The 16,348-nt window shown below is 36.1% G+C and overlaps 1 protein-coding gene across 2 annotated transcripts in view; it reads right to left on the bottom strand.

The window, feature by feature from the left end:
- Positions 1–16,348, bottom strand: part of LOC145265583 (meiosis inhibitor protein 1-like) — a 768,286-nt gene that overhangs the window by 415,453 nt on the left and 336,485 nt on the right. For both annotated transcript variants that reach the window (XM_080121585.1, XM_080121586.1), the window contains exon 18: positions 7,782–7,830. In XM_080121585.1, the coding sequence (XP_079977711.1) occupies positions 7,782–7,830 (49 nt within the window). The remainder of the gene's footprint in view (positions 1–7,781; positions 7,831–16,348) is intronic.

Here is a 16,348-nt window from a genome sequence, read left to right as displayed (position 1 = left end):
CTTGACGCGTCTTCTCTCCACTCCAAAACGAACTTCTGCAACTTTAGCTTTTCTCTCCCCGAATCCGACTTTTCTCTTCTACAAATACAACTTCTCTGCTCGCAATCTAACTTCAGAATGCCTTCCTTCCCCAAATCACTCCTCTTTTATCTCCAATCAGGAGCATCTCATTTGCATACCTCGTGGTCACCCTGTAGGCATATAAAGAAACAGGGCAGCCATTTTTGTTTCTTTCTTCTTCATTATGAACACGAGGTAAGCCACACAAAAACGCGGTCGGTCGTTCTTGTTTCTTTTTTCTTCATTTACACCACAATCAATCTAACTGGTTTTGAACAATTTATATATATATATATATATATATATATATTCTCTTTTTTAATAATGTGTATATTTATTTCATTAGTTAATTATTTTAATAACTTTACAAACGTTTCAGGATGTTATTACTATTGGTAAAGATTATTTTATTAATAGTTTATATCCTGTTGACTTATGAGTGCTTTATGCTAAATTGATGGGTGAATATGGTTAAATTCGTGTTCATTTTTTTGCATTAAATAGTAATCCCTATAAATCCCTATTAATCTCTATGAATCCCTATTAATTCCCTAACTGTGCATTGAATGAATACCATGATACTTAATTTGCTGCACCTTATGACAAAGGTCTATACAAAATTTCAACCAGATCGACGCAGTAGGCCCCAAGAAATAGTGAAGATTAAGTACTAATACCTATAATTCCCTACTGTGCATGGAATGAATACCATGATACTTAGTCCAATGTACTTTATCAAAGCAAAGATCCATACAAAATTTTAACCAGATCAACCCAGTAGTTTCTGAGGAAAAGTGGGATGGACAACAGACATACTAAGAGAAATATAACATAGACTAGATCTGGCATTACATATCTCCAAAAACAATTAATATGCTGTAAAAATAAAAGAAAAAATTAACCACCAACAAAGCTAGACTATTTGTGCATTCATTCTTTTTTGCGGACTGTTATCCTCATCTTCATTGTTGTTGTCATTGCCTCACCACGTTTCGGCCAACTCATCCTCTGGCCTCAGTCTTCCTATCTCGTCGCGGTTAATCACCTGAAGAAGACCAGAGGATGAGTTGGCCGAAATGTGGTGAAACAACAACAACAATAACTATGAAGATGAGGATAACAGTTTGCAAAAAAGAATGAATGCACAAATTATAAAAATTAAAAATAAATAAAACAAACATACCCCCCCCAAAAAAAACAACTGATATATGCTGTAAAAAAATAAAAATAAAACAACAATAATAAAAAAAAAAGACAAGTTGAAATACCAATCTAATACTACTCATAAGTGGATTTGGAGTTGGTATAAACCCTATGGTAAGTATACAGTATAGTCACATTGACAGTGAAAAAGAGGGAATAAAAGAGAGAAAGTGAGAGAGAGACAAAGAGAGAAAATAAAAGAAAGGGAGGAAAAGAAAGAAAGAGAGAGAGATAGACAGTGAAAGAGAGACAGTGAAAGAAAGGAAGGAAAAGAGAGATTTAGCAATGTTAAGCCTAGCCAGTACCAGATGAGTGACCATTTGGAAATACCAGGCACTGCATGTAGGAAGACGTCAAAACTTTCCTGCAAGAACTGTAAACACCTAATGTTGAAATCTCCCTAGACCGGGATATATATATATATATATATATATATATATATATATATATATATATATTTTTTTAAAGGAATCACCACTTATCAAGGCCCAGAAACCATTCGAGGATAAGGGTTAAAGAGTGTACAGTAGTCAAAACGACAATATCATAGTAATCGTTAAAGGTGTAAATTTGGTAAATTGGATTACTTAATGAGAACGGCTCATCAAGAAATTGTTTACATTGGACTTGAAGACGACCATATTGTAGTCAGCTGGAAAGCAGGAAAAAGGAAGAGAGTTCCACAGGCGTGCAGTTCTAAGAAAGAAGCTCTGTTCATGGAATCCACGTTTAGGTCTAGGCATAGATAAAGAGTGGGGGGAAACTATTGATAGTGTTTTCAGCTAAATGAGTTTTTCTCTTGAATGTTTGGCAAGGAAGGGGGACCAAAGATTAAAGTTCAGACGAGCACTTGCCATGAAAATAACGATAAAGCAGAGACAGGCTCGCAACGTCTTTTCTGTGAGAAAGAGGTTGCAGGGAAAAGAAAAGCGCATCCCTCACCAGGCTACGAAATCTATTTTGAACTCTTGGGGAACCGCTTGTGAATCTGATATTCCCATAAAATTTCGTCCATTGGAGGAATCCAGTTCAACTTGTTTGCAATGGTAAGTGTGATTAATAGTGATTTAATGAATACTATTAAGATGGTATAGGAATAATTCAAATCAAATGTAGAGACATTTGATTTGTATTGCAGCTAAAAAAAAAAAAAAATATGGCTGAAAGTGATTATCTGAATTCTTTTTGTTTTATTGAGAAAGGATATTAGAAAATCTATTCCCACTGAGTAAACATTTAAATTATTCATGACAATTGCAACTTTAATGATTTTAATGAAATTGCATTTTTTTTTTCCTTTTTGAAATAATGATTTGTGTGCATATATTTTATTGTAGAGTAAAAGAAAAGGTGAGGGAGAGTGTAAAAGAGATAGAGAGAGTAATCATATAAAGATAAAAAAGAGAGAGGAGAAGAGAGAAAATGAGAGAGAGGTAATAAAAGAGAGACAGTGAGAGAGAGGGAGGAAAAGAGAGACAGTGAGAGAGAGGGAGGAAAAGAGAGACAGTGAGAGAGGGAGGAAAAAAAAAAGACTGTGAGAGAGAGAGGGAGGAAAAAAAAAGAGACAGTGAGAGAGAGGGAGGAAAAAAAAAGAGACAGTGAGAGAGAGGGAGGAAAAAAAAAGAGACAGTGAGAGAGAGGGAGGAAAAAAAAGAGACAGTGAGAGAGAGGGAGGAAAAAAAAAGAGACAGTGAGAGAGAGGGAGGAAAAAAAGAGACAGTGAGAGAGAGGGAGGAAAAAAAAAGAGACAGTGAGAGAGAGGGAGGAAAAAAAAGAGACAGTGAGAGAGAGGGAGGAAAAAAAAAGAGACAGTGAGAGAGAGGGAGGAAAAGAGAGACAGTGAGAGAGAGGGAGGAAAAGAGAGACAGTGAGAGAGAGGGAGGAAAATAGAGACAGTGAGAGAGAGGGAGGAAAATAGAGACAGTGAGAGAGAGGGAGGAAAATAGAGACAGTGAGAGAGAGGGAGGAAAATAGAGACAGTGAGAGAGAGGGAGGAAAATAGAGACAGTGAGAGAGAGGGAGGAAAATAGACAGTGAAAGAGAGGGAGGAAAACAGACAGTGAAAGAGAGGGAGGAAAACAGACAGTGAAAGAGAGGGAGGAAAACAGACAGTGAAAGAGAGGGAGGAAAACAGACAGTGAGAGAGAGGGAGGAAAAGAGAGACAGTGAGAGAGATGGAGGAAAAGAGATACAGTGAGAGAGATGGAGGAAAAGAGAGACAGTGAGAGAGATGGAGGAAAAGAGAGACAGTGAGAGAGATGGAGGAAAAGAGAGACAGTGAGAGAGATGGAGGAAAAGAGAGACAGTGAGAGAGATGGAGGAAAAGAGAGACAGTGAGAGAGATGGAGGAAAAGAGAGACAGTGAGAGAGATGGAGGAAAAGAGAGACAGTGAGAGAGATGGAGGAAAAGAGAGACAGTGAGAGAGAGGGAGGAAAAGAGACAGTGAGAGAGAGGGAGTAAAAGAGACAGTGAGAGAGAGGGAGGAAAATAGAGACAGTGAGAGAGAGGGAGGAAAATAGAGACAGTGAGAGAGAGGGAGGAAAATAGAGACAGTGAAAGAGAGGGAGGAAAATAGAGACAGTGAAAGAGAGGGAGGAAAATAGAGACAGTGAAAGAGAGGGAGGAAAATAGAGACAGTGAGAGAGAGGGAGGAAAATAGAGACAGTGAGAGAGAGGGAGGAAAATAGAGACAGTGAAAGAGAGGGAGGAAAATAGACAGTGAAAGAGAGGGAGGAAAACAGACAGTGAAAGAGAGGGAGGAAGAGAGACAGTGAGAGAGATGGAGGAAAAGAGAGACAGTGAGAGAGATGGAGGAAAAGAGATACAGTGAGAGAGATGGAGGAAAAGAGATACAGTGAGAGAGATGGAGGAAAAGAGATACAGTGAGAGAGATGGAGGAAAAGAGATACAGTGAGAGAGATGGAGGAAAAGAGATACAGTGAGAGAGATGGGGGAAAAGAGATACAGTGAGAGAGATGGAGGAAAAGAGATACAGTGAGAGAGATGGAGGAAAAGAGATACAGTGAGAGAGATGGAGGAAAAGAGAGACAGTGAGAGAGATGGAGGAAAAGAGAGACAGTGAGAGAGATGGAGGAAAAGAGAGACAGTGAGAGAGATGGAGGAAAAGAGAGACAGTGAGAGAGATGGAGGAAAAGAGAGACAGTGAGAGAAATGGAGGAAAAGAGAGACAATGAGAGAGAGGGAGGAAAAGAGAGACAGTGAGAGAGAGAAGAAAATATAGAATGCAAATAAAAGATTAGCATTGCTTCATGAATTCTTTAAAGTGATCACACTTCATTTGTGCTTTTAAATCAAAGGAAAACATCAATTCTCGAACATGCCGCTTTTCACAGGTAATTATTTTCTTGGAGAAAAGAGAGGAAGGGAGGAGATGATGGATGTAGATATAACACTTTTAGAATTTATTCTAATAATTATATACTTATATCATCAATATTTCATATATAAATTTATTTTAGTGTTTACTTAACCAGTACTCAACATATGAATAGCACTTAAATATGATTATGGCAAACAAGCTACACAGAAATGTTTGTTCGCCATAAAATATTTTCATGTGCTATATACTTAGTGATAAAACAAAACTGTTGGACATTCATGGCTAAAATCTGGTGGACAAGCCAAACATAGACAGAAGTAGACTTGTACCAAATATGGTCGAATTGCAAAGAGAATTGTTGATTTTACTAATGATGGCATGGGTAATGTAGCGAAAGAAACTGGCTATGTGTTGCCTGTGTCAGTGTCAGGTATCATTGCGAAAATGAAAGTTATCGTTTTGGTAATTGTATATTCATCACACTTCAATAGAGCCAATCAGTAGAATCTGAGGCTTTACAAAGAACAGATGTCTGCGAGAACGGAACAGCATATGTTTTTTTTACGTGCTCACCATATGTCGAAGATTTTGTGAGATGTTTGCTCTCTTCGTTGGCGGTTAACAATACTCGTGGTTTGATACGCGGTTCATTGCAGTTACTTTATTTATTGCCCGGTTCATTACTTTGTAATTCTGTAGGTTCCATTGCCTGATACTCAAAGACGAGTACAAGTTCTAAGATTTTGTTCCAATTCAAGTGAGATCCAGGTCAAACTAAAATAATGTATTGTGCTTTAAATGCCTACTGTTAGATAGCCAGGCGTCTCTCTTTCGCTCTGTATATATATATATATATATATATATATATATATATATATATATAAAAAGGCTTCCTTCAGTCTTGACAGACTATGGATACCCACAGTAAGGGTGCCTGCGTGGGAAATTTTTGCGGCAAGAGTTGCACACTCTCCAACCACACCTCTCCTGATTCGACATTGTTGAATACCAATGGCAAGTGGAGGTTCAGGACGACTGGAAACAATGCCGAGATAAGCGGAAAGCACATATAGCGCCTAGAATTCCCAAATGGTCACCCATCTGATACTAACCAGGCACAACGTTGCTTAACTTCGGTGATCTGATAAGAACCGGTGTGTCAACGTGATTATGCCGTACTATATATATATATATATATATATATATATGCGAAGCTCGTTGTTTGTTTACGAACAGGCGATTTGAGCACTAAAAAAGTGGTGGCGGGTGTCTATTTAAATAGACATTCCGACGAGTTATTTACAGGCGTCAATTCCATGGTCGAGTGGGAGAACCGCCGACTGTCAACACGACGGTTGTAAGTTCAATCCTTGGCTTGGGAGAGATGCTAGTCTAGCGGCACTGATGAGTTGTGATGCAACAAAACAGGACTGTATGTCGATGACTACAAATATATTTTAAGCCCCTCCTCTTTGGGTAGAGCACTGTCGTAAATAATCTCACCAGCTACTTAATTGGCTGAAAATGCGAAGCTCGTTTTTTTGTTTATGAACAGGCGATTTGAGCACTATAAAAGTGGTGGCGGGTGTCTATTTAAATAGACATTCCGACGAGTTATTTACGGGCGTCAATTCCATGGTCGAGTGGGAGAACCGCCAACACGATGGTTCTAGGTTCAATCTTTAGCTTGGGAGAGATGCTAGTCTAGCGGCACTGATGAGTTGTGATACAACGAAACAGGACTGTATGTCGATGACTACAAAAATATATATATATATATATATATATATACACATACATAAATGTACATATATAGTATTAGTAGTAATTCACTTTTTAGAAGCACAGAGAAAATGAAATTCAAAACATGAGGTTAGAAAAACGAATATGTTTGGATTTTATTTTTTGAAATAAACAAATATTCATTTATTTAAAGTTTCAAATTTTTGGCTTATAACAAAGCCCTCATCAGGATATTTTTTTAAAAACAATACATGTTTTTCTTACTTGCCATGATGTCATTTAGCACAGTCTATTTGTCGAAGATCGAGATTGCGTATTGTCCAGTCCAGTGGGTACACCGGTTCTTATGCAAATGTGTAGTATTAGTAGTAATCCACTTTTTAGAAGCACGGAGAAAATCAAATTCAAAACATGAATGAATATTTGTTTATTTAAAAAAATGAAATCAGTACATGGTTGTTCTTCTAAGCTGGTGTTTTGAATTTTATTGATGGAGACCTCTAGACCAACGAGTCAAACAAGATGAAACAAAGGAAGCAGGGAATAGATCAGATAATTCTGTGAAGCACATGACATAATAGTATTTATAGAAAAGACTGGGACTAGCAACATCACGTCTGTGAGAGAGAGGTTACAGTGAATAAGAAATACATACAACTGTTGGAGACTCCATGTGAATTTGATATTCCTTAGAAACTTCCTCTTTTGGTTGAAGCAGGTGCTTGTTTGGTGTGAATACCATACGAGATATTACTGAATGTATTTTTATGTATTTTAGATAGAGCCAATGCTGAAACGGAGCCATGATATTACTTTTATGGATTTTTGAGATGAGGATGGATTATTCGTATTCAGACTACTTTTCTCATCTTGAGTGTCGTTTTCATAATATCTCGGTTGATATGACCTCCAACCTTCTTCAGATGTATCTTGTTGCAGACGGAAATCTTTCTGTAGAATTTGAGTTATACTCAAAAATACAATTGCGAATTACTTAGGACTTCTACCTGGCTGACGGAATGAGAGCTACCCGTAAATCAAATAAAGGGTTTCCTTCAAAAGTCCATGCAGACTCTCAAATTCGGCAGAAAGATTCCAGAGTCTGGCAGAGAGATTTCCAGAGTCTGGTAGAGAGATTTCCAGAGTCCGGCAGAGAGATTTCCAGAGTTCGGCAGAGAGATTTCCAGGGTTCGGCAGAGAGCTTTCCAGGGTTTGGCAGAGAGCTTTCCAGAGTTCAACAGAAAGATTTCCAGAGTTCAACAGAAAGATTTCCAGAGTTCGATAAGATAACCTGAAGAAGGTCAGAGGTTACATCGATTGAAACGTGAAAATGACACTGAAGATGAGAACAGTAGTTTGAAGAATCAAAATAATACAGAGATCTGGTCTTGAAAAATTCTTAACCAATACATATAAATAAAGAATTATACTTACTTGGCGTCAACTGATTATTTTGGTTTGGAGGAGATACATACAAATACCACTGAAATATAAAAAAAACAACAACAAATAGTTTAAGATCAAATAAAATAAAGAAATTAACTCAAAAATAAAAAAAAGAAAGAGGATAGGTATTTTATTTTATCAGGTATGTACAGTGGGGGTCAAAAGTGTTTGCAAATTGTATAAATTGATAAATTTATGCTTCAATATTTTCCAATATAATAACTATGTTACTCACTGTTTGATATGCAAATATATGAAGTAAATTCATAGAAATGGAAACCAAATAATCATATTCTGGGTGGGGGTATGGATCTTTAAATGATTTCAGGAAGGAATATGCGCCAAAAGAGTTTGCAAGCACTCATTTATCCGCAATAAATATCATTTTTGAACATGATATAATTAAAAAAATTGTGTCATCATGATTATCGTACTATATATTGATAACATATTACAAGAAAACAACAGTTCTTACTCAAATAACAATTAACAGAACAATACGAATTTATGAAACTATTTAACCCTTTATTCGCTTTCCTCCATTTTTAATCAAATCAGCCTCCTATCAACAGAGGATGTTAATGTATGCACTTGCTGAGGTGTGATTTCAGAAGATACCTTCTTGATTCTCTCCCAAATGTCTTTTTTACTATGGAATTGATGCCCATTTTCGTAAACCTTCCTCTTCAGAATCGACCAGAGGTTCTCTATCGGATTCAAATCCAGGCTCTGAGGTGGCCAGTCAATCAGACGTTCACCAGAGATCCCCTTGTCTGAAAGCCAAGCTTTTCTGAACCGAGAAGCATGGCTTGGGGCATTATCTTGTTGGATAATTAGATTCTGGTTGAGAGCATCATTTTGTGAATTCAACCAGGGCAATAAATTTGCTTCCAAAAACTTGCAGTAGTTCACAAAATTCATTTTGACACAGTCAGGAACAAGAAAAGGACCAACAATCTCACTTCCAATAATACCAGTCCAAATCATCACTCCTCCTCCTCCCTGTTGACGTCTGAATCACAAGCCTTTAAGATGGCATCCCTTGGCCCAACCGTCGAGGCCGTCAAGGGTTGCTCTGGCCTCGTCAGTCCAGAGAACATTTTGAAAATTGGTTTTCAAATATTTAGTGGCCCATGCTAGTCGCTTCTGACAGTTTATACTATTCAAAGGAGGACATTTTGTCTGTGTTCTCTGGTCGGCTATCTGTTTTAAAATCCGATTTTGGGTCCTTTTAGAGATGCCAGACACTCTTGCATGGTTGAAAATAGCTTTGCTTGTGCTGCGTGGGTTTGCTAGCAAACTCCTCTTGATTTTTCTAATATCTCGTGGTGAAGTCATCTTTGGTCTGCCACTTTTATGCTTTTTTCTTCCATCTTTGCCATCAACGACAAAATGTTTCACAGTTTGATGATCTCGTTTCCAAATTTTTGAAATTTCCAATGTAGAATTCTTTGCAGCAAGAAATGTAACAATTTCACCCTTCTCCCTATCTGTCAACATCTTTCCTTTAGCCATTATCAATAAATTAAGATTACCTGCATAAACTTTTGGCTCACCTGAAAAGTGAAAAATGTCGAACTATTATTAAATTCTGGCTTTTATCGTAAAATGTAGTAATGGAATGAACCAGAATGGCAACCAGCAAATGATGGAAGAGTCCAAAATGAAAAATGAAGCAAAATTAATAAAGACATTGAGAAAAAATAGGTCTGCAAACTCTTTTGACCGCCACTGTATACACAGTGCAATGATAATGTATGGATGTGAAACATGTCCAGTGAACATTAAGGACATGAATTGCATTAAGAGAAATGATATGAATGATGGATGTGTAAAAAGAAGCTTATATCTGATCAGCTCAGAGGAAAACTAAATCTAGACAATACAGAGCAAAACTCTCTTCCATTTGCCTGATTTCCGGCTGACTATAATATGGTCATCTTCAAGTTCAACATACAAAAGTTCTTGATGAGCTGTTCTCCTTAAGTAATCCAATTTACCAAATTTTCACTCTTAACAATTACTATGGCATTGTCTCATGGACCACTGTACACTTATTAAATCTTATCCTCAAGTGGCCTCTGGTGCCTTGATAAGTGGTGACTCATTAATTTCATTTATTGCGGACTATTATCCTCATCTTTTCTTTAATTGTTTCACAACATTTTGGCCAACTATTCCTCTGGCCTTCGTCAAGTGGTAAACGCAACGGATAGGAACTCTGAATCTCCTGACTACATTCACTGCAATTACTGCGACATTTTAGCCAAGTAAGCCTCTGGCCGGGTTTGGGTAGGATTGAAACCGCTATCTTCAGACAGTTCTCACCTGGAACTGTTGTAGAGATTCAACGTCTATCAACTGCGCCACGGGCTCCGAAGGGCGATCAAGGTTGAATTTTTTTGCCTTATAAACTCATGTTTATTTATTATCTGATCTTCCATGGTTGGGTCCGTACTGAATGGTATATATTATTAAATTGAAATTCATTGGGATGAGTATTGTTTATTAATTTCATATATTGCGGACTATTATCCTCATCTTTTCTTTGTTTCACGACGTTTCAGCCAACTATTCCTCTGGCCTTTGTCAGGTGGTAACCATGACGGATAAGAACTCTGAATCTCCTGACTGCAAATGGTATAACAAGGTTGAAAGAATGAAGTTGTTTTTTGTTTTACACAGGAATCACCACTTATCAAGGCCCGGAGGCCACTCGAGGATAAAGGTTAATGGGTATACATTAGTCAATGTGATTATAGCGTAGTAAACATAAGTAGTGGGAATTTTGTAAATTGGATTACTTAGGGGGACGGTTCATCAAGAATTTGTTTACATTGGACTTGAAGACAATCAGAAGAGAGTTCCACAGGCGTTCAGCTCTAAGAAAGAAGCTTTGTTCATGGAATCTACATTTAGGTTTAAGCACAGATAAAGAGTTTGCAAAATTATTGATAGCAGTTTTGGCTAGATGAGTGTTTTCCGTGAAAGTTTGGCAAGGGGGGACCATAGATTGAAGCTCAGCCAAGGTGTAGAACAGTTAAGTTAGCAGAGTCAGATCAAAGGGGAAGGCTAAGGAAAATATAGAAGTGATAAGGATGGAGTTGAGAGAAAAAGGGATAAATAAAGACCTGACCAGAGATAGGTTAGTTTGGAAGTCAATTTCTAAAAACCATCCAACACATGCCAACATGTAAAATAAACTGTAAACCAAATTTATCCTTAGTGTTTTCTGTATTGTGGATTTAATAATGAGTTTAGTTTGAAATTCTATGTTTGACAAGATGTAACTAAAGATGGTTGGAAGTTATACATATTATAAACATTGTAAGAATAATGGTATTTTTTGCTCTTAATTAACTAAAAAAGAATTCCTTTGTTATGAAAAAAATAAGCCAGATCAATTAATGAATCAATTACAGCAGTTAATGACCTAGAAAAGGTTGATTGATTCACCAGCTTTTGCACAAGGATCAAAGTGTCAGAAGAAAGGAAAGGCCTCCAGATCAAGCCAATTTGTATTTTTATCGCAATCCAGATTACCTCTTTTTGGAAAGCTGAATTTTTTTCCCAGACTGAAAAACTGCCTTTGTCTCTAACATTGTCCTTATGGAGAAAAAGAATGTAAATCGGAGTGAATTGATGTTTCAGAAAAAAAAAAAAAATACCAATTAATTATTACTCTGCTAGAAGAAAAGCCATTTTGAGATGGGTAAAACTACCCGCTTCTTCTTCAGGTATCAGGTCTGTTATTGCAGACATCTATGATCATTTGTATTATTATTCATCGGACTACTGTTCTCATCTCGAGTGTGATTTTCACGTTTCGGTCGATATAACCTCCGACCTTCTTCAGGCGTATCTTGTCAAACTCGGGAATATTTCTGTTGAACTCAGGAATGTTTCTGTCGAACTCGGGAATTTGGACGGAATTTCGAGCAGACCCCTTTATTTGATTCATGGGGGTAGCGTGCTCTTGTTCCATCAGCCATGACTGGATAGAGGTCCTAAGTAATTAACAAATGTATATTTTAGTCACCCACACTGAGGATTGAAATGTCATATCTATGATCAAGGCTCTTCAGTCTCCTCTGCATTCAGTCATTCTGATGAGATCTATAGTCATGTTTCCAGTGACCCGGTTGAGACTGTCAGTGAACTTTGTTTGTCTTCCTCTGCTCTTTTTTCCGGCGATTTTTCCTAACATCAAGCTTTTTTGGAGTCGTCCACCTGCATTAAATGGTCGAAGAATTTTAACTGTCCGGTGCGGACGGTATTGAGTATTGATCTGCTGTACTCTTACACAGGACTTCTGTACCTTTATGCAGGATTTCTTTGTCTTCCTTTCTGCCCATGAGATTTGTAGAATTCTCCTAAAAAATCATATCTCTGCTGCTTCCAAATGATCTTTAGCTTCCTTCGTTAGTGTCCAACATTCGCAACCATAAAGGAGAATTGACCATATGTACGTCTTGAAGATTCTGATTTTTGTATTCAGTTTTTATGTTTCTGTTTTGTAAGATGCACTCCATGCTATGGAAGGCGGATTTTACCATTGCGATTCTTTTCTTGATTTCCACGTCAATATTACTATCAGCCTTTTTTTTTTTTTACACAGTGATCAGCACTTATCAAGGCCCGGAAGCCACTCAGGGATAAGGGTTATTGCAAGTACATTACGTTAGTGTGGAGATTTGATGAAGTGTTTACTTAAGGGGGCGGTTCATTAGGAATTTGTTAACATTGGACTTTAAGACATCCAAGTTGTAGTCCGGAGGGAAGCAGGCAGACGGAACAGAGTTCCACAGGCGTGCAGTCCTAAGAAAGAAGCTTTGTTCATGGAATCCACGTTTTGGTTTAGGCACAGATATAGAGTGGGGGAAATTTTTCACAGAGGATTCAGCTAGACGGGTGTTTTTCGTGAAAGATTGGCGAGGGGGGACCAGAGATTGTAGTTCAGACGAGCACCTGCCATGAAAATAACGATAAAACAAGGATAGGCTCGCAACGTCTCTTCTGCATTTACTGTCCAACATTTGCAAAGAAAGAAGAATCGACCATCTTGAAGATTCTCATTTTTCTGTTCAGTTTTATGTTTTTGTTTTGTAAGATACTTTTCTTGATTTCTATATCACTATCACCATCAGATGTAATAGTACAACCCAGGTACTTGATTGCATCCACGGGTTTAATGGTCTCACCTTTACATTTGTTGTGTTATATTTTGTTTCATTAAAGAGAGTTTTAGAGATAATGAGATGTTGTTGAAGAAGGAGAAGCGAGAGATGTTGTTGTAAGAGTTCTAGAGAGGGATGTTCATGTTATGAGAGATTGTTCATTCCTTAGGTTAATAGATGTGTTTGTGGAAGAAGAAGGGGAAGAAGCTCTTGGAGTGAGGAGACAGTGTTCACTGTTCAGACATTGTGTAGACATGCTGATGTAGATTCACATTGTAATATGAGAAGTCGAGATGTGTATGAAAAGACATTTTATAACACTAATATATAATACAATTTCACTTTACCTTTTTGTAAGAATCATAAGACCAGACGACGTTTTTATAAAACACATGATGAGGTTTATTCTTCACATGACCGGCCGTGATTTCCATCATCAAGAATTCAAAGCTTCACATTTTAGTTTCAAAGTGAACGTCTCGCTTCTAGACGTTCAGACTCTCTCTGAGTTTCTCACCCTGTCTCTCTGACCGTCTTCTTTTACTCTAAAGTTTTTTCTCTATATCTAGAACTTTCTATTTTCCGTGACGTCATACACATGTTAAAACATGTGCCTTCTTTCACGTGTTCTGGACATGCGTATCCAAAACTTTTCCTATTTCTACAAAAGGAATTTTAACCTATACTCAGTAACCTATTTTTCCAATATGTTAAAAACATTATCTTATAAGCTGCATTCTTTCAATTTAAAATTTCATAACAAACTTGACAGTTCACATTCTTTTCTTGAAATATTTTATCTCTATTCTAAACAAACGTTTGTTTTACATTTTTAAATTCTCACACGTAATCTATTTCTAAACCTAAATTACGAGGTTCGAATTTCGTCTATTGCTATTTCATTTTCATTTTAACTAATCTCTCTATTTTTATAATTACATGAAAAGGAGACAGCCCTTATCATGTAACAATTGTATTTTGGTACTTTAGTTTTTTTTTTTGTAAATAACCATGCATCCATCTCTTTTCATCTTTATCCATCATGTGTCAGTATTTGTTGCAATTTGTCTTCAGAATCTGCGACAGGGACATTGTTACTTGCATATCTTAAATTGTTGTTGTTATGACAGTCTACACTAATACTGTCTTGATTTTCAATTTTGCATAAAATTATTTCGCTGAAAATGTTAGACAGCTCAGGTAAAAAAAAACAAACTCCTGCTTCACTCCTCTGCAGATTGGTCTACCCACACTTCATAAATAAAACAATCTAAGCTACTTTAATGTTCCACAACAAATGTTAAAATCAAGATATAACGCTATTAAATGTCAAGAAACCTAATCTGATTTTGATTATAGAAAAAACATCTTAAATTAAAAGATTAAGCTTAATGGGTCTAAAAAAGAAATCGAAATTTAGAGAATATTGCTTAACTGATGTCTAATAATTATGGATCAAATTTAATGTAAACCTGAAATAGTTGAATTATGTTTCAAAACTAAATCATAAACAAAAAAAAAAGCTTGATTTGTCATAAGCAAAAAACAAAATCTACTTACAATATAAAAATATTAACATTCTGTTTAATTTAACTAAGTAAATATATATATATATATATATATATATCTTATTTATTGTATTCCGAATTTTATTATGTTTATATAATTGAGAATTCGGTAGTCGTTCATATACCAATAAATTTTAAGTCAGAATAAGGTGACTTAATTTGCAAGCTTCAAAATTACCATCTTTTGTAATTAAGCATTTATATATTGTTTTAACAAAATCAAGACAACAAAGATTGGATTGATCGCAACAAGTAGTGCATTTTCATTGTTCATTACAATTGTTTTGCAACCATTCAGACAATTTCAAACCTTTAAAAATATTCACAAGAAAGGCCACTCATCAGATGCTGAGAAAAAACACTTTTTTTAATGAACAATATGGAATCCCTTATTTATTTCCATATTATATATATATATATATATATATATATGCATAAATATGTAACTAAATAAATATATACATTTCTGAATTTTTGAGATGAGGATTGGTTATTTGTATTATTTGGATTCATCGGACTACTATTCTCAACATGAGTGTCATTTTTACAATGTTTCGGTTGATGTAACCTCTGGCCTTCTTCAAGTGTATCTTGTCAAACACAGCAGTCTTTCTATTGAACTTAGGAATTTGGATGGAATTTTGAATGGAACCCTTTATTTACTTCACGAGGGTAGCATGCTCTTATTTTGCCAGTCATGACTGGATAGAAGTCCTAAATAATTTGCAATTGTATTTTTCAGTTTCCTACACTGAGAACTGAACCTTCAACCTTCAGGACCCATGGCACAATGGTTAGAGTATTCAGAAAAATCAATTGTAAAAGTGATATTCACCTGAAGGTTGAAGGTTCAATTCTCAGTGTAAGCGACCGAAAAATATAATTGCAAATTATTTATTCTTTCATGGCTGATGGAACAAGAGTATGTTACCCCACTGAAGTAAATAAAAGGTTCCTTTGAAATTCTGGCCAACTTCCAGAGTTTGACAGAAGCATTACCAAGTTTGACAAGATACACCTGAAGAAGGTTGGAGGTTGTATCAACTGAAATGTTGTAAAAATGATACTCAAGATGAAAACAGTAGTCCAATGAATCCAAATAATATGTAAATAAATATATGTAAATGAATAAATATATGTAAATAAATATATGTAAATAAATAAATATATGTAAATGAATAAATATATGTAAATAAATAAATATATGTAAATAAATAAATATATGTAAATAAATATATATAAATGAATAAACATCTTTTAAAGCATCATAATTAAAGTGAAATGGAATAGCTTTGAATACCAAAAACTAATGTAATTGAAGAATCATGTTTGCAAATTTCAAATTGATGAACATTGTTGTCCAGACAAGCTGATAATCTCTCTCTATATATAAAAGGCAAAACAGCCGCGCGTGTTTTTGTATGTCCATGAAAGGCTTTTTTCGCCGGGTTTCTCGACAACGTTACTATTTTGGAGAACTTTTGAGGGGAGATGGTTTTCCCTAACATCGAGGAGAAACAAATAAATAAAACAGCAGGAAGCCAGATGTTCATTTCTGCATCTGCGTGAACTCATTCACTTCTGCAAGTCAACTTTTTGACTGACATCGCAAAATTTGAACGTTTTTCACTTCCTGTGGCGTCATAGTGTAACGGTAAGATGTCAGGTTTTCTTTCATTTTCTTTTCCACCTTTGCGTCACGGGTTCAATCCTGCCTGCCTACTACCACTTCTTTTTTGTACTCAACACATACCTCCAAACACCCAAGCAATGCCGGGCACCCCCGCTAGTGTACACTAAAAGGCAGCAT

Source organism: Euprymna scolopes, chromosome 40 (genome assembly GCF_053919585.1).
Source record: "Euprymna scolopes isolate OS-2025 chromosome 40, ASM5391958v1, whole genome shotgun sequence".
Lineage (NCBI taxonomy): Eukaryota > Metazoa > Mollusca > Cephalopoda > Sepiida > Sepiolidae > Euprymna > Euprymna scolopes.
The sequence above is the reverse complement of the archived record's forward strand: the minus strand, read 5'-3'. Positions and strand labels throughout refer to the sequence as shown.